Genomic DNA, 18,527 nt, shown 5'->3' with positions numbered 1-18,527 from the left:
AATTTAAATCCCCCCCCAAGCAAAGGCAGGTGTTCCCGAGGGGACTGTGCAGTGTGAACCTACTGCAGGGATCAGCCAGTGTGCTCACGTACCAGGAGCAGCTGCGCAGTCCCCCAGCATCGTTGCAGCTGCCTCCAGCCCTGGTTAAGCCATCAGGGCTCGCTGTGCCATGGGCTGGGATTTCTCTGCTGCATCGCTCAGGGGCACAGCACAGGAGCTCCCCGTTCATTTTTCTCCCCTGCTGTTTGGCACAAATAAATAATAGCTGGAACTAAAATGGTTAGCATAGGTTTATTAACTTTGAGGGAAACAAGTCATAAAAGGGTAAATTGAAATTAAGTGGGTTGAACACTGGGTAAATCAATAGGATTGTACAAGGGTCACAAAAAGAGGACTTTATTCTATTCCATGACCTTTTGTGAGGACAAGCTTGAGGAAACACATGAGACAGAAAAGAAAAGAAAAGAATCTGAGCTCTAGCTAAATAGCAATAACCAGATGTTGTTAGCAGGTGCTGTAAGCCCCAAACAGTGGGATTTTGCTACATGATGTCTTATTTGTCAGAATCAAAGCAGCGATGCAGTCTGAGGCCAGGAAGATGCAGGTGGCTCTGCTTCCAAAAGCTCAGTGCCTTCTCATTTGCTCTGGCTGGCATGCAGAAGGGAAGAATTTCTTATCAACAGACAACTGATCTAAAAATAACTCCCTCAAACAGGCTTTCAAGCTTCTTCTGTAGATAGATATTAAGCAGAAGTAATTCTATGACTACTGAGACAAATTCTGTTATTAGGCATTTGCAGAAGGTTCTTGGCAATTGTGGAGCAGCATCCAGAGCAGTGTGTATGGCTGCACAGTGTATTGTAATCATGTGCAAGGCTGCAAACTTGCATGAGCTATTGCTGCAGGCAGCGGTGGCTGCAGTATCTACTACATTACTAGAAACAGACTGAAATAATTTTGAGTATGAAATATAAAATTATAATCTGTGCACAAATTACAGTCATTTTTATATGTATATCTGTGCATATATAGGTCAAAATTACAGTCATCTCCATTCCTGGAATATGATTCAATTGATATGATACCTTTTAATGGAAGCCAAGCAGTTATTTATTTCCTAAAGCTAGTGGTGAGTCAAGAAAAAAATCTAGGTCCAGTTTAACAAAAGGGCGAATGCTGAGTTAGAATAATGTGACTAACTGAACAGTAGAGATCACTGCTAGCTCCTAAGAAAAGGCATTCGCTAAGAGTCTAGGAAAAGAAGTAATTCATTGTAATGAAACCTCCTCATTATGCTACGGATGTGCTCTGGTTGAGCTGTGAAAAAAGGATAGAAAGCAACTGGGAAACAGCTCATCTGTATCTTGCAAGTCTTAAAAATTTGATGAAATACAACAACAACAACAAAAAATGGATCCAACTAGGAAGAAATGCCAGCTCATCTATTTAAAAAATAAAAATAAAAAAATCTACATGTTTACTGTGAGGGACAAATCTGGAGAGCAGTAATATGAAAGACTGAAAAATCGTTGGATTGTGTTCATATGATGCCAAGACTAAGTTATGCCTTTATATTCATATTATTATTAAATGTAAATAAGAACCTATGTAAGTATATCCCAAATTATGTCCCAAATAATTAGAGGTGAGTACCAGGAGGTACCACAAAACTACACCAAATTTCTGCTGTTTTTGTGTTCTAGGGTAGGTGATGAGACCATTTTCACTGACAGGATCCTTTTAGTTTTCCATTATGTTTTGCCCTGTAGAAGTGTCCTCTGTTTGTTGATTTTTTAAAAATTATTTATTTATTTTTGGTACACCTGGGGGCGAAGAATGACTCTAAGATGATTAACATGTTATTATTAAACTATGGGATACTCACTATCCCATCGAGTGTCAGTGCATTTCATCAGCCCCCACCTGACTGCAGTGCCTGTGCTCAGCTCCTAGGAGCTTTCTGTGGTCTACGGAGAGCGATGTTCATGGTCAGCTGCTGAGTGTGGACCCTGTCACTTGCAAACACTGTGAAGAAAGCAAAGGTGCATAAACACTACTTAGTCACCCCCCAGAATAATACTGTTTTTTAACATTTGGAATAAAGCTAAGGTGAGTTTTCAGATGGAAATATATTGGTGAGATTGGTAATAATGAACAGCAAAGGCCTAAGTGGTAGTTTTCAAGGAAAACAGCTGATTTACTTTTTCAGACCAGCTGCTGAGTCTCACGCAAGGCACCTGTGTGATGAAGGAGACCAGCATGCCATGCTCTAATTGATTTTTCCAGCCATGGGCCCATGCCCTTCTGGAGTTTAGCTGGCTGAAGTGAGGGCTTAGAGGGCTGAGCCTTTGCTGCCACAAGCTGCTGTGAGGAAAGCTGAATATCAGGCCTGTCCCTCCTTCCCTTCAGAGCTGCTTTAAGCTGGGTCTTTACTCCCTTTCCCCAAGTTACCTCACAGCTGTGTCTGCGCCTAGCTCTGACCTCCAGACTTGTACCCACACCCAAATCCCAGCTATACTCCTTGGCTCGGAGCTGCCTCACCACCGGGGGCTCACAGGGTGCTTCCTGGGCTGTGTCTGCCCCTGGTCACAGTCCCCAGCCCTGCTCCTGATCCTGACTCGCTGCTCCTCACCCTGCTCACCCCCAGCTGCTGCTGGCAGCCCTGGCTGCTCCCCGACACCTTGTCACTGCAGACTTTGTGTAGCTGGGCACTCAGCTAACTCCGCTTGCTTTGGGGCTTGCAGACAAACTACGTGGACTTCCACGATTGCTGTCCGAGGTCCAGCATTGCACACAGCCAACATCTGAAGTCAATTTCTTAGGTAATGGAGCACTTTTCCCAAATGGCCGAGTGAGACTGAAGGGAGATAGAGATTGACCGTGAAGTGGTTTGTTCAAGCTACAGTTCACCTGCTGATAGAGTTTAATTTCTACCATCCTGCTGCTGTGTCTTTTCAGCTGTGAGAGCCAATGTACAGGATTAGAGAACAGTGGCTTTCTCCCCTGAAAATTTCATTTGTTTTGTTTTTTCAGGTTTTGCCATGGAGCTGGCATTTAATCACTAAGATGTGTCATGCTGCTAAGCTGCATGACAGCTTGATGTACCAAAGGATGCTCCCCTCTGAAAATGTAAACTATTTATGCTGTACATTTCTCTACCCAAGGATTTTCTCCAGTAATGGCTTTCTTTTTTCTTTTTCTTGTTCTTTTTCTTTTTCTTCCCAGCTAAATTACAAATAAGAGTCTGCGTTGCACTTCTGGTACCAGTGAAGCTAAATAGCTCTTTTACTTTTATCTTACTCTATAATATATTTGTCTTCTCTGTAATCATTATTTTAAAGCATGAAGGCAATAATATGTTTTCCCCGTGGGGAAAAAAAAAAAAAAGATTTTTATATCACACTACCCAAGCTGTCACTTTCTCTTGCTCTTTGTGGCTTCTAACATAGCCCTTGAAGAGCCCAAATGGCTGCTTCATCTCCCAGCTGCGTGAGATGCCATTTCTGAAGTAGAATACAGAGGGTTATGGCCCAACAGGAACCTTCTGCTGCTCCCAGTCTGCAATTACAATCTTAAACTTCTCATTATAGCCTTCCTGTTATACTTTAATACCTTGTTATATTTTAATACCTCCATTTGGCCCTACTGTAGACACTGTGTATCTTAATCTCATTTTCCCTGTCCCATATCCTCCACTTGTGTTTTTTGTTTGTTTGTTTGTGTTTTTTTTTTTTTTTTTTCATTTTTTGTTGTTGTTGTTTTGGTTTGGTTTGAACAGCACTTTATTACACGAGATTTCTCAGACTCTAGGTAGTTTTTAACTGCCTGACCCTGTAAATTGTTTCCCTGCCACCCATCACTTACAAGAGGGCGTTGTTAGCCCTGGCTGGGACAGGCTTTTCCTTTCTCTTGGCACTCAATATAAAAAGGACATTGAGGGTACTGGGAGAAATCCATCTCACATTTGGAAACTTCCAAACCTGTTCTGGATCGCAGGGCCCCCAAGGCTGTTTGGATGCAGTGCTTTATTTGAATTCACTGCTTTTGAAGAAAAAATGTTCCTTGTATTTTTCAGAGCCAACAAGACAATTCAACCACGTTTGCTCAAAATGTTAGTTTTCAGGACCAACCTTCTCCTGGATTAGTGACCTTTTGTAAACTTGTGATTGTATATGTTCTGTCTAGCATAAGCCAAGTCTTAGGGCATTTTTTTAAAGGACCACATTATTTCCTTCTAAATTTTCAAAGTAAGGAAACGTTGTGTTGGATCTCTGATAAATTCTTGCTGTCGGTGAAGATGCAAATTAGAACTTGACCAGACTGAATTGTGCTTATCAGAATTTTGTTGCTGGCTTTTTATAGAGAGTATGTTGACATTTTGTACAGATGGAAAATTTGATTTTCTTTCTCCCACTTACTGTTCTCCTACACATGTACACACAGTCCCTCATGTATAGAGTTGTCAGTTTTAGGAGGATCATATCACAATTACAGGAGGAGAGTTTTAATCACCAGCGTTTTACATTTATATGTTTATTCTGCACTTACAGTCAGCCAGGCACAGAGCTACGTCTGTAATTCCTTGTGACAGCAAACAATCCATTTGCATATGTAAGAACTTCATTTGTGGTACTAATTATCATCCTTCCTTAGGGCAGAATTTTCAAAGGTATTTGTACACCTAACCTACTTACATGTTTTTGGAAACCTTGTTTGGCACCATTGTGTGACGTCAGCTGGCAATTTCTTTAAAAATAAAGAATTTGATATCATTTTAGAGAACATGAATGACTCTGCATTAGATTTGGAATGCAATATTTTAGATTGTACTAGAAAAAAAGAGAGTGAGAGACAGAGAGAGAAATTCTGGCTCATGTTGTACTTCTGACATGTGTCTCTTCATTTTGAGTCCAAGTCAATGATTTTTACCTGCACGTATACACACCTTTCTTTCACAGAAGTATTTTTTTTCACACTTCCTATTTCCTTGTTTCTGTGTTAGATTTTATTTGCTTCAGACCTTCTGTTCCCTGTGATTATGTATGTGAGTTCAACTGCCTTATTAAGACAAGAAGCTGGAGAAAATCAACAGATGTTTATTATTTACATTTCAACAGCCGCAGCCAAACAGTGTCTGGATGTTGACACTTGATTGCACTGATGTGTAGTGATTAATGCTTTCCTAATTGTAGACAGCAATGCAAGCACAGAGAACTTAATGACTGATTTCTGACTTTCATGCTTGACCTGAAACCTGAACCCTTAAAATCTTCATCCAAATTTCATCAGAGGCACAAAATTTCCCATTAAAATCAGTGACAGTTGTGGCTGTCTCAGCCATTATAACTTGTCCATAGAGCCAAAAGGCAACAGATTTTACTTTTGCCTGGCATTGAAGGAGAAAAAAAAAAAAAAAAAAAAAAAAGGAAACCTCTAATGATGAAAGTTATAAACCAAATAATTATCGATTTCAGTGCAGATATACTTTTTTTTTTTTTTTTTTCTCTATTTTATGGCATGTTAATTTGTCTGCATGTCAGTCCAGCTTTCTTGATTTAACACTGTAAGGAATTCACAGAAAATGAAAATGTTTAAAGAAACAGATACCATATTAATGTATCAGTTTGGTGTTTCACGATTCCATATTGTGGTTTGTCTCTGCTTTTGCTTGTTGATTGGAAAGCCAAGCCTCTTCTATCAGGAGGCTAATGGGTGCCCTTACTACACATGAAGGTCACTATTCATGGCTGTTAGCTAGTGGAATTATACTATCCAGCTAATATGAGAATTAACTTGTTTTCTGTTTGCAAAAGTATTTGCTTAATCTCTGTATTTCTAGACAATTCTTACAGGAAAGGAGAACTAATTGGGCATTATATCAGACCATCTCAGCATATCAACTTTACTAGAAGTTTCACCTATTTAGGACAAAACTCAATTTTTGATACATTTTATTTGTTTCAAATAAAGCTGTGTTCTTACACCAAATAGGAGCAAACATGGAGATAATCTGTAGTGAGAAGCTGCCAACTATTTAACTCTTCATGAGTTAAGACAGCTTTTATTTTTTAAGAAAATAATTTCCAATATTTGTTAATTGCTCTTTAGTATTTTTTGTGTATGCTGCACAAATGGAAGGTTAGAGAAACTGACTATGATATACAGGAAGAGAGGAGGTTTTTTGTTTGTTTGTTTTTGTTTGTTTGTTTGTTTGTTTTAAACCAGGAACAGGAGAACTCCAATGGATTTACATTTTCAAAATACTTCAGGGACTTCTTTAAACTCCTTAGGAAGTTTCCTATATGTCATGTGACAGTTTTGAAAGATGAGAATTGTGGTGAAAGAACTTTACAATGAAAATGTGAACACTGCTCTACTGATGATGAGAGGCTGTTAATAATCGAGAGCCATATGCTTGAAGTTAAAAATCTCATAGCACTTGCAGACTTGAGATCAAATATTGTTTCTGTATTTTGCTATGTGCTGGAACTCTAATTTGGGGCTGTAAGTAATGATCTGTCTCCTGACTGAAAAGCTGCAGTGCTGACTGTAAATTGTAATGGTTTACTCTGAAAACATGACAGCTCCTTCACTATAAAGCAGCAGATACGATAAGTCTGTGGAGTGAGAGGCTGGAAAGTTTGTAGAAAACACAGAAACCTGTCTGCGCAGAGCACCTTCTGCTGAGTCCCTCGCGTATCACAGGCATTTGCGCTGTAGGCAGTGTGTCTCGACATGTTGCATGCTGTACAGGTGGGTGTACGCATATTGTCTGTGTCATGATTATCACTCAATTGTCTGACTGGTGTTCCTGTCGAATAAGCAAACCTTCACTCATGACAGCCTGTTTTTTCACATGCAAGTGAAAAATGTCAATGTCAATGTTTACTTCAGTAACATTTTCAGTCTCACCTGAAACCTTCAGGCCCTTGTCACTAATCTGCAAGCACAAAATGCCACACCAAGTGCTCGAGCAGTAATCCCTGCAGCCGCACAAAGGCTCAGCGGTGCCACTGCCTGCAGAGTTTGACAGAAATTGCCGACAGTCACAGGGGGTTCTCAGCTGACATTTCTTAACTGTTATTTCTGTTGTACTCCAGCGGTGTCTAATTGTTCATTCAGAGCCTGGGCAGTTTCCACTGTCCGTCTTTGCATAATTGTTACACAGGACCAAGTATTCTTTGTCTGCACAATGCAAGAAATGTGAGAAGTGAAAAGGTCCGTGGCACCACAAACGGGTGCTCAGGTTATCTCCAAGTGAGTCTCCATGTCACTGAAACCTTACTCTCCCTCGCAGACCGTGCCAAAGTTAGATTCGGGAGGAACATGTTAAAAAGGGAAATGCTTGAATGTGCACAGCCTGGGTGGTACAGCCACTCAGAGTTTGGTGTTGTGTTCACACCTCCTCCATCAGAATTCGGTGCTTATGTCTGTAGACATAATGTGTTTCACAAAGGAGAGCTGCTAACTGGCTAGCAATTATTATGCACCAAACTTCCCTTCACCACTCTTAAACTAAGTCTGTTGGGCATCACATCATCTTTGAACAAACCCTCTGCTGCCTCATAAATTATCAGAAATGCTGGGCAGCAGGACTGCTTTTGGGAGAGCTGTCCAAAAGCCACTCTGACAAAACAGCTGGAAGTACAGCTCCTCATGTTAGTTCTCATTAGAACCATTAATTTTGTCTTCCTTAGCCCAAAACGTATTTGGTTGCACATTTCACTTCCATTTGCAACAGGCTAAAATTTGCCTCAAATCTGTCCAACCTTTGCAGAACAGAACATTTTGACAAGCGTGATCTTGGAGGATCTAATCTTTCTGTCAGTGATAAAATGTGGCTCTTGACACAAAATCCTTTCCTCCATGCAATTTTCTTGTAAGCTTTACCACTGATATTGTATACCTGGGAACGTTTGAAAAGCAGCTTGACCTTGCTGCATTCAAGCTGTGCTTACTGGAGTTTGATGAAAATCTGCTTAGTGTTTCCCATATCCGCTTTAAAATTCTCTCACTCCAATCGGTTTGGGGGTTGTTCAGGGGCCCTGCCGCTGTGAGCTGGAGCCTGGGTTCAGAGGTAGCTTGGTGTAAAGTCACAGCTTTGGATTGTGAAGCTATAGGGTGTGTGATGGATCTCGGGAGCTGCCTTTTATCATGTGCTGAGCTAAACTGTAGGAAGACTGACATCAAACTCATTCGGACATTTCTGGTTTCAGAGTATGTGGAACGCTCCTCTTTGAGTAGGGTGATGTGTTGGCTTGTGCCACTTGCTCCTGCAGGAGCAGGACACTTCCTTTGCTTGTGTAGAAAAAAAATTCACCACAGAGAACATGAAGAGAGGTTTTTAAGAGCACAGAGAATATCCAGGCGGCATCCCATAAGAGGAAAGGACAGCCAGTGATGAGTGCCCTGGGTGAGGTGGGGCCATGCACAAAGGTTCTTATTTAACAGCTGTCCTGCTCTGGCAAAGATGTTTCTGAGGATGGGATGATCTGGCCTGTTAGTGTGTTTGATTAAAGTAACTGCGGAATTTGTTGGGCCCAGGTAAAGTGTAGTATAGCTGACTATATCCTTGTTTATTTAATTATTTTTTGTTGTTGATGTTGAAAAGATCTTTGCAGAACCACTCTTTACACCGTTCTGTTGCTGACGTGCTGTCTCCTTGTCAGACGTCCCTGTTGATAGCAGCAGAAGCAAACAGGGAGCAGCAATCACTTTATGTATGGAATTAACCCTTATGTCCGGGGGTAACTAGCTACGCTGTGTGTTAACTTCATTTAAACCACTGAATTTCCTCAAGTGCGATTGATTTCTACTTGCAGAAGAAAACGTCTGTAAGAAAAGCCAGCAATTACAGGCGCTTCGGCCTGACCGACCTGGCGATATCCTGCCCCTTGTGCCGGGGGCAGAGCCCACATTCCCTCACCGGGCTTCCCCTTCCCCCTGTGACCCGGTGCGGGGACGAGCCCCCAACCGGGGACCGACCGCAGGCGTGAGGGGGCCCCGCGTCCCCTCAGCCCGGGGGCCGAGCACCCCAACACCTCCGGTCCCCGAGGTCTCCCCCCGGCCCCGCCGCCTCCCTCAGGCGGCTGCCGCGGGGCGCAGCGTCCCCTGGCGGCCCGGCGCAGCGCCGCGGCTGCGACCGCGCGGCCGGGCACGGACTGGGGCCACCTCCAGCCGCTTCCACCCGTTTTTAATTCCCCGTCAGGCCGGCGGCGCGGGGCGGGCGGCTCCACACAGAGCTCCCCACCGCGGGCACCTCCCCGAGGCCTCCAGCTCGTCAGAGGGCGCTGCGGCCGCTGCCTCCTCCCTCCTTCCCTCCCTCCCTCCTTCCCCCAGCCCCACCCGCTGCCTCCTGCGGCCGTTCCGCTTCCGTGCGGGGCCGGGGCCGGGATGGAGCGGGATCTGCTGCGGCAGGTGCTCAACTACCACGGCCCCGGGCTGCTGGCGCTGCTCCGGGCCGAGCAGCACGACAACCCCGACTTCCGAGGGCTGCTGCCACCGCCGGGGACAGCCCCCGAGTCGCCCCGCGGGGGAGCGCCCCGCTCGCAGGCCGTGTGGTGAGGGGCTGAGGGGTCCTGGGGGAGTCCTAAGGGGTCCCCAGGGGGTCTCCAGAGGGTCCCCAGGGTGTCCCGGGGCCGTCCCCAGCTCCCTCAGCGCCTTGTCGTTCCCCGCAGGAGCGAGGTGACGGGCCTGGAGGCCGACATCCAGCGCTTCATCGCGCAGAAGGCCGACCTGCTGTTCGCGCAGTCCTGGCAGCCCAACGGCCCCATCGCCGATAACATCGAGGAAGATGATGGTGAGAGACGGGGCTGAGGTGTTCGCTGGTGTGCCTTCTGGGCCAAGCCTGAACTTTTTTTTTTTGCTGTAAACACACCGTATTTTAAAGTTGCTGTTTGGCTTTTTACTGTTATCGTCAATTATTTTGTGTTCTCGGGTTACAGCTCGGTCGTTTTGTGACTGAACGTCTCGTGTGTTGCAGAGTGTTACGCTGTCATGCCTCCGCTGGAGCAGTTCATGGAGGTTCCCGGGGAGCTCCGGAGAGAATTATTTTTTCGAGATATTGAACGCGGCGACGTTGTGATTGGGAGGATTACTTCCATTCGTGAATTTGGCTTTTTCATGGTGTTAATGTGTCTGGGAAGTGGTTTGATACGGCAGATTGCAGACTTAGAAATCACTGTAAGATATAGCTTCAGTTACTCTTTTACTCTTACGGGTATGGGGTTGTGTTTTACATCTCGTAACCGAGTGCTAGGAGTAAAGGTAAACTGAGCTTTAAGATAGTGAATGCTAACAGACGTTAAGGACAACTTGTGATGCTTTGCTCAGTCAGCAAGTGCTTTCATTATGTCCCATACTCCAAATGTATTTCTTGGGAGTTGGAAAGTTCGTCATTTATGGATGCATAGATTTTGATTTGAACCAGGCCATACATTTAATTTGACATATGTTAAAGATTAAACTAATCTTAATTTTGGGGAGGGAACAAAAAAAACTTTGTTTAAACTCTTTCAACTAATTATCTATTAAGTATGAGGAAAACTGGGCTAGTCTGTTGGCTCCAGTGTTGTTATTATATGCTTTACATCAGAGGAAAAAGTGTTTCTGTATTTAAAAACATCTGTATATGTGTATTACAAGATAACAACCTTTCAACATGTAAAGTTGTGCGGGTGAGATTGTGGGTTGATGGTGAAAACATGGAAAGTTAGTGATGCCAGCTGCTTGCTTCTCTTCACACGATCCTTCCTTGGCTCTCTTGCAGGCTCTTTGTCCATTGCGAGATGTGCCTCCTCAAAGCAACCACGGAGATCCTTTATCTTATTATCAAGCTGGAGATCTTATTCGAGGCAAGTAGCCACAAACATTGCCAGCAATTTGTCTCATTTTTGAGAAGCTTCTACTATTTTGTCTTAACTTATATTGTTTCTGTAGCTGCAGTCAAGGATGTTGATCGTTACCATGAGAAGATCACGGTATCGCTCTACAGCTCAGCTCTTCCACCAAATCTCTCTAGTATAACGCTAGGAGTAATCACCTCTGATGACTTGCCTCTACATTATAAGTAAGCACATGCTATTCAGTTATACTAACTAGATATATTCACTGTGTCTGAAGTGTCTTTGACAGGCTGTCCTTTAAAGTTGTCAGGGTTGTTTCTGATTTAATTAGGTAACTACACACATTTTATTGTTACTTGCTATCACGTACTTTTTTCTAGATGTGTTGGGTATGCTTGGTTTTTAAAAATCTGTCCCAAAACTTAAGAAAAGTAAAAAGCACAATGAGGTTGTATTCTCTAAATGTAAAACTTGAGGTAGCTGTCATTATGGGACTGGGTTAGCAACGATAAACAGTAAGCTTAAATAAATAAATAAATAAAAAGACTTGAGAGACTGACGTATTAAATGCTTAAGATTTACCTTAGTAGAAAGAAGGGCACAGCTGTCTGCAAGTTTTGAAGGCTTTCGTATGTCCTAGAGATGCCTAGCTTGGTGCCAGAATAGGCTTCAAAAGCTGTCTTAGGCTGAAGGAAATAAGCATTGCTTAAATGGTGTGAAAATTTATGCTAATGAAAAGGACTAAATGTAAATATAGAATTGAGTGTAGTGTCCATGAGGTTTTATGTACATTGGTGCTTTCTTTAAGGCGAAGCATAGAAGTTGCTAATTCAGCAGAGACATTTGAAGAGGTTTTGCATCGTTCCCGAGGATTTGATAATCCATCATTAATTGAATATTTAACAGAAAAACTAGGAATAAGTGAATCAAATCCACCGTCTTTGATGAGAAGTCTTCAAATGTAAGTCATTTTTACATTATTCCTTTCCTATGACTTTGTGAAAGTTATTCTAATCCATTGAAATAGGTTTGTGAGTGAAAGTCCTGAACTACTTGATGCTTTTCTGAAATTTCAACTTGCAGGATTGCAGCTATTGTGTCCCTAATGTTTTTAAAAGCATACACCTCTGGAATAAGAAATTAACATTATATTTGTTCAAGTAAATAAGATACCTTATCAAACTGCACACCTAATGCCAAGATTTTATGAAGTTATTATTTAGATCTTGTCAGCATCTTTGGATTGAAATGCAGGATGCTCAAGCTTTAATATGGCAGAAAAGATAAGTTTATTCACAATGTTTATTGGAGTAATAGATCTGTCCTTTAAGTTAAATGTTTATGCTATATATATATACATTTAGTGCTCATATATATGCAATGATTATTGTGGTCTTCCATATATTATGCCCCGAAGCAGGTGTGAATATGCTGTATTTTTGTTAAATGTGCTGCAGCCATGCTGGTTCAATTCGGCTCTTTAGAACAGGCTGGGAAAATCTGGTGTCAGAAATGCGAAAGAGCATGCCCAATTGTGGGAGAGTGGTAATGCATTCAATAAATAATGTTTCAGCTTATTTCAAATGCATTACATATTGTAAGATTAATTTTGTACGTTTGTAAGTCAACTCGAGGGTGTGGGGTTTTTTTGTTTGTTTTAAAGGAAAAATATTGATGAAGAAGATTTTGCCCCTGCATTGAGGAAAAAGCAGTCTGCAGCTTGGGCCCTAAAATGGTACGTAGAGCGTTATTTTCTTGTAAAGAGTTTATTGTAAGGTTAGATTAGGCTATGGCTTACATTTCTTGAAAGAAAATAGACTTTGAATCATACGTTCCACAGAGCACATGTGCTGCGATGTAACCAAGAGGGCCTGCTCAGAAGCAGAATGTCCATATCACGTTAATTTGAAATGTTAGCCTTAAGTACGCTATAAGAAGATAAAGTTCTGTTATTGCTTGTTTGGAACTCTAATTTGTGAGTTCCTGAGAGAACACAATCTGTAGACTAACCATACATAGTATTTTTTAAACTATTTTTTTCCAGTGTGAAGGCTGGGGTTGATTATTTTAAGGATGGGCGCCACGTGGAAGCCATGAATGAGTACAACAAGGCTTTGGAAATAGATCCACAGAATGTTGAAGCTTTGGTAGCCCGTGGAGCTCTGTGAGTCTGCTTGTTTCATTGTAGGTCTGCGGGTTTCTTACTTTGTGAAAGACGAGCATCATTAAAATCTGTGCAACATGTGTGTTGTTCTAGGTATGCAACAAAAGGAAGTCTGAACAAAGCCATAAGTGATTTTGAAATTGCATTAGAAAACTGTCCTACCCACAGGAATGCAAGAAAATACCTTTGTCAGACACTTGTGGAAAGAGGCGGGCAGTAAGTGTTGGGGTTGTGTTTTTGCTTGGCTGTTAACGCTTTTTCTTACAACATTCTTTAATACGATCTGACTTAGGGCACAGATTGCCATTTGGCCTTCCTGGTGTGTGTGTGTTGGAAATACTCCTGCTTGTGCAGATGGTTTACACTTTCTACTCTGTTCTAGTTAAAATCCTCACAAGATAGTTAAGATTTGATATCCTTTCCCTTGGTAGGTTACCAGGTTTGTGTAAAGTTTTGTGAAATGTCTGAAGATGTTCCTATATGTATAGGAATATATATATGTATTGTATACTTCAAGAAAGTGTTCGTTACAAAATCACATTCCATCACTTGTGTCCTGTTAAATATTTGTTAGGCATGTAACACAAAATTTAGCTTCTGAATTTTCAGGGAATAGATTTCTTAAGACCTGTGTAAATAAGATACATAGTATATTTGAAACTGGAATTGAAATTCTACAGAATATTATTTCTAATGATGAGTAGAAGACAAAAATGCTTCTATTGCTGTTTCATTTCTGTACTGAGATAGGCTGGGATGATAGGGTCTTGGAGGGATGCAGTGGCAGCGTCCTAGTGCAAGTAAGATTGTCCTAAAAAGAAACTCAAGTTCTGTGGCTTAACTGTATATAAATTTTCATTTGAATGTTAGGTTGGAAGAGGAAGACAAACTACTGAATGCTGAGAGTTACTACAAAAAAGCCCTAAGCGTGGATGAGACTTTTCAGGAAGCAGAAGAGGCCTTAACGAAACTCCGTAAGCATATGCAGGTGATTCTTTACTTTCTCTTCATATTATTTCTGTCAGAATTAATTCATCTTAATTCTGTTACAATAAATAACAATAATCATATTAAATCTTTTGAACAGAGGGGCTTGAAGTTGGTCATTTGTCTTACTCTCTGCTTCCCTTCTCCACAATAAATCTTTTATAGTGAGCATTATGGCTGTACCTACCAGAAGAAAGGTACCTCTTGATGACTCCGCTGTTTTGAGCAGGACAGTAAAGAAATGCCTAACAATGGAGATGAGGAAAGAGGATAAAACCATTAGCCTTAGCTAAAGCATGGAGGAGAATATTCCGTCACAGAAGCATGATTATTAATGTTAAATATTTTGTGAGTAGAAACATGAAAAGTGCAAAACCCTTAGGCAAGTCAAAAAGCATTGTGTGCCCTTATACCAGCAGGATGCTTTGCGTTTGCAAAAAGATAGAGTAACACCTGCCCAAGCTAACTCACAGGAAGATTGCACGAGGGGAAACTAGTAGGTGATTTAAAGGAATACAGCAGGGCTGGAGGGCAGACAGACAGTTTTGAATATCTTAGCTTTCTTTTCTGGTGTCTTTTTTCTTTCTTCCCTTGCACACAGCATGTTTCCCAGGTGAGCCCTGGTGAGTGTCTGTGCTAATCTGTGTTGTCCTTTTTTTCCTTTTTCCTTTTATTTACCTCCTTTCCTTGTATTGTCTTGCAGAGAGGATCAGCTTAAGGTATAGCAATGAGGAACAGGCTTGTTGTGTTCTGTGCTTCTGCATATAAGTAAAGAGACTGAGGTAGATGCCTTACCTGACGCTTCTTCAGTTGGTGGAGCCATAATGCTGACAGATCGTGTTGAAAGAAGGGAAAGAGGAGCTATGACAAGCTTTTTGATAAAAACTGACTGCATTACAGATAAACTGTTTTATGGTATTTGAGCACTATCCACATTTGGTTGCTTTAGAAAGATCTTGAAGTCTTTTCTAAAACGATGAACATTTTACCCTCCTTCAGAATTTTTCTGATATTGTCATTGATGAAGCAGATAAACAAGATGCTAGCTTTTATTTGTTGGTTTGCATAGCCTTTTGTTCAATTAAGGATTTTCTTTAATTTATTTGTTATGGCAACTGCTAAGTTTTGAAAACTATCATCTGGCTTTCTGCTTATTCTGAATAGAGCTACTACTTAGGACCATAGATTGCAGAAGTCTCATCTTTAAGAGACCTTAATAGTGTGTCTTTGAGGATTGTTCAGCTGATAATCAGACACTGTTGCATTTCTATGTATTTTAATATGTACGTCTGATACTGTCACAGTTGTGCTAGAATGGCTGAAACAACACAAAAGTGAGTTTTCCTGTAATACTGATTATGTGTTCTTCTTCGATGCATTTTCTTCTGAATTGGACCGTTGCTGCTGTATCTGACATCTGGTGCTGCTCATCACCAACAAACCCTTGGAACATGATTTCTTACGTAAACTATGCGTCAAACTGGTTTGTGAAATTGTTACAAAATGGTTTGTATGCAAACATGGGCAACTTGAACACATTTTACAATGGGCTCTGCCATATTTTACTTGTGAACTACAATAACAATACTTTGCCTCAAATCTTTTTTCCTTTCCTCCCCTCTTTTCCCCATATTGCTAACGTTGTGGTTTTCCTGCATACACTACCTATACCTTTTGGGGTATGTGCTTCACGGTGTGCTGGATCACGGGTACCACTGCAATGGCTGGCCAAATATATTGTTAATGGATAAAAACTGAAATATGGTCATTAACATAAACTTGATTATTACAACGGCCAATGCCAAACTTCTGAACAATATTAATTCTTGATCTGGGAATCCTGGTAAAAACATCCTTGCTGTAATTATACATTTGAATGGGGCTGGGGACATGGGAAAAATACCTGCGTTAACACTTTCAATACATTTTTTTTATGATGTTTGGGTTCAAAAAAGAAATCTTTGGAAATGAGGGAGAAGCAAGCTGCAAAAGAAGAGAGACAGAAAGAAAAGAGAATAGAAACAAGTGCAGAAAAATTGCGTAAGCTTTTAAAAGAAGAAAAAAGGTAACCTTGTTGTATTCAGTATACTGATTCTTGAGCCTATTAAGCCAGCATGTGAGCTTTTTTCATTAATAAAAGAGAAAAAGCACAGCAAACCAGTAAGTTATGAGCTGTTAAGGGGCCCATTTTAAGTACTAGAATTTCTGGTAGTTAAAGCACAAGTCAGGTAGCAGGTACTGACTAAGGATGGTGCATAAAGATAAAGCAACACAATTCCATGGTTGTGTCCCAGTCACTTTCTTTTAACCTAGGCTGATGGTAAAATAAGCTCTAACGTTAGCAGTTACTAAATTTTGCTATTAAGTCCTTATCTGCAATCCTAACTTATTGTACCTGCATTAACCACTGAAACGGCCTTAAGATACATCGTTCAGTGGATTTCTTAGTTAAGAAAGGATATTTGAAATTGTCTTGCCAGGTCAGGCCCAATTTCCATTTATACTTTCCGGTCCAATCTCAGCCATACTATGGGGAGTACAGATTTACTTTCTTTTTTTGCCTGATTCTAAAGCTTATCTCACAGGTTAATTACATTTTCAGGTTGAAGAAGAAAAGGAAAAGATCAACTTCCTCCTCTTCCTCCTCCTCTTCGTCCTCGAGTGACTCTTCATCAGACGTATCAATTTCTTCTTCCTCCTCTTCCTCTGATCACAAGAAACACAAGAAAAAACATCGGCGTAGATCAGAGTCTTCCCGTAGTTCCAAAAAACGCTCCTCTAGAGCTTCTTCACATTACAAAGATCAGGTTAAGAAAGAGGAGTGGTATTCACCTCCGGCTGATACCTCTGCCTCTTTCCTGAACCAAAGTTTTGAAATGGAAAAACTGCTGGAAAGGCAGGACAGCTTAGCATGTCCAAAAACAGAGGTAAGAGAGAAAGACAGACACTGTTCTCTGTCGAGGACTTCAGGTGATGATGAAGACACTTTTGGAGGTAGGTCTGAAGATTCGAGAGATTCTTACAGTAGTTCTAGAACTCAGGCAAGTAGTAGCAAAAGTGAAAAATATCATAAAACGGACAGATTTTTCTCCAGTAGGAGGGGATATTCAGGTTCGTATTATAAGTCAGATGATAAAATGAGGATGCATTACTTTAGGAAATCAGAAAGGGACATAGAGGGGAGAAGAGAACAGTTTAAAAAGCATGGCTCAGATCAAGACAGGTATTACATGTCTCCATCAGGGTCCGACTATTCTGGCAAGTCAGTGGGAAAGTACAGATCATATTCTAGCACTCATTTTCATGAAGGTGATAAAAGTTATGGTAGTGATAGGCATGCATTAAGTCAGCATAGAAGTGAAAGTGGGTATAAGAGTAGGGAAAGGTGTCATGAGGAGTCTAATAAAACAGAGGAACCTGACAAGGAAACTTTAAATGGTGCAGAACAAACTGAAAGTGGCATTAAAAGAAACCTGCCCCAGAACTTAGTTAACATATTCAATCAAATTGCTGAATTTGAGAGGGAAAAAGGAAGTAAGCAGAAGAAACAAAGTACATAAAATGATTTTCTGCTGGACGGTTAAATTAATTTTTATTTATATTTCTCTTGAAGAAAAACAAATGCTCTTGAAATGCATATGAAAAGCGACAAGCAGAATTTGTTATGTCTTGCAGAATGTCAGGCTTCTTAAGGTAAAGATTGTATGGTAGAAAGAAATGCAAGGATATCTTACATAAAGTATCAGTTATTATTTAAAATCAAGGTTTCCTGTGCTCTTAACTTAGGATGTTCTGTACAATATTCTTTGTGTAATGGGGTGAAATTGTTTGATTCTCTTGGACTGTAGTTAGTTGTGTAACTTACATCAAATATGCACTTTCAAGCAAGCGTTTTTCTTTTTTTGTTGTTTTTTTGTTTGTTTGTTTTTTTCTCCCTTCTTCCCCTGGGATACTATTGACTGTTAGCTATTTTTGTATCAAACTTCAACTTCCAGGTATTGAAGGGGAATAAGTAAATGACACACATATTCCTTCAATGTATATAGCTCATTTCATCATTAAATTTTCTTAATTTTGTGTCTTGGTTTTGTTTATGTCACTGGGATGTTTGATACTGGTGCACTGGTTATATATGCTGCTTAAGTGAACTGAACCCCCCATCATCTGTGAGAAAGCACATATATAATGTCATTTAAGCACATCAAACACATTCTCTGTTGTTAAAAAACAAAACTAACAAAACCCCTGAAGTAATAGCTAACATCTGGCTGACTGTACAATACCAGTCTCCAAGTTTTCAGAGTAATTCCTAATATGTCAGTTGCCAAAAAGACATTGTGTAATTTTGCAAAGTAGTACAGTTTTATTGACTTTAATTTTATATTGTCATCATCTTTTGATTAAGATATGATCTGAAATGACTATTTGTTTAAAAGTCAAGATTGACATGGAAACAAAACTTTGAGGAAAAAAAAATCTACCCAGGTTTTTGCAAGTGCTCCATATTGCTGTTAAGGATGGAGAATACTTAA

General features: G+C 40.8%; 1 protein-coding gene and 1 long non-coding RNA gene across 3 annotated transcripts; one reads left to right on the top strand and one right to left on the bottom strand.

Annotated features, from left to right (window-relative positions):
- Nucleotides 1-277: 277 nt before the first annotated feature.
- On the bottom strand, nt 278-2,560 carry LOC311441613. The gene is made up of 3 exons (XR_014696097.1): nt 2,452-2,560; nt 1,924-2,025; nt 278-648 (listed from the first exon to the last, which is right to left on the bottom strand). It is a non-coding gene; the product is annotated as an uncharacterized lncRNA (long non-coding RNA).
- Nucleotides 2,561-9,348: 6,788 nt separating this feature from the next.
- TTC14 (tetratricopeptide repeat domain 14) lies at nt 9,349-18,072 on the top strand. Of its 2 annotated transcripts, XM_084529543.1 has the most exons (12): nt 9,355-9,560; nt 9,678-9,799; nt 9,983-10,182; nt 10,769-10,853; nt 10,939-11,068; nt 11,653-11,805; nt 12,508-12,579; nt 12,889-13,008; nt 13,102-13,224; nt 13,879-13,996; nt 15,951-16,060; nt 16,598-18,072. In XM_084529543.1, exons 1-12 carry the CDS (start codon nt 9,394-9,396, stop codon nt 17,553-17,555), a joined length of 2,358 nt encoding a protein of 785 aa, XP_084385669.1. In that variant the 5' UTR covers nt 9,355-9,393; the 3' UTR covers nt 17,556-18,072. The 2 variants fall into 2 exon arrangements, with proteins under 2 accessions (XP_084385670.1, XP_084385669.1); XM_084529544.1 differs by lacking the exon at nt 16,598-18,072 and having other exon boundaries at nt 9,349-9,560; nt 13,879-16,031.
- Nucleotides 18,073-18,527: the final 455 nt, after the last annotated feature.

Source organism: Aythya ferina (genome assembly GCF_964211825.1).
Source record: "Aythya ferina genome assembly, chromosome: 9".
Taxonomy (NCBI): domain Eukaryota; kingdom Metazoa; phylum Chordata; class Aves; order Anseriformes; family Anatidae; genus Aythya; species Aythya ferina.
This window is presented reverse-complemented; position numbering and strand designations above follow the sequence as displayed.

Coding starts and splice junctions, on each gene's coding strand:
- TTC14 (XM_084529543.1), top strand. CDS start 9,394: ATGGAGCGGGATCTGCTGCGGCAGGTGCTCAACTACCACGGCCCCGGG. Junction 12,580..12,888: donor GCAGCTTGGGCCCTAAAATG/GTACGTAGAGCG, acceptor ATTTTTTTCCAG/TGTGAAGGCTGGGGTTGATT. Junction 13,009..13,101: donor TTGGTAGCCCGTGGAGCTCT/GTGAGTCTGCTT, acceptor GTGTTGTTCTAG/GTATGCAACAAAAGGAAGTC.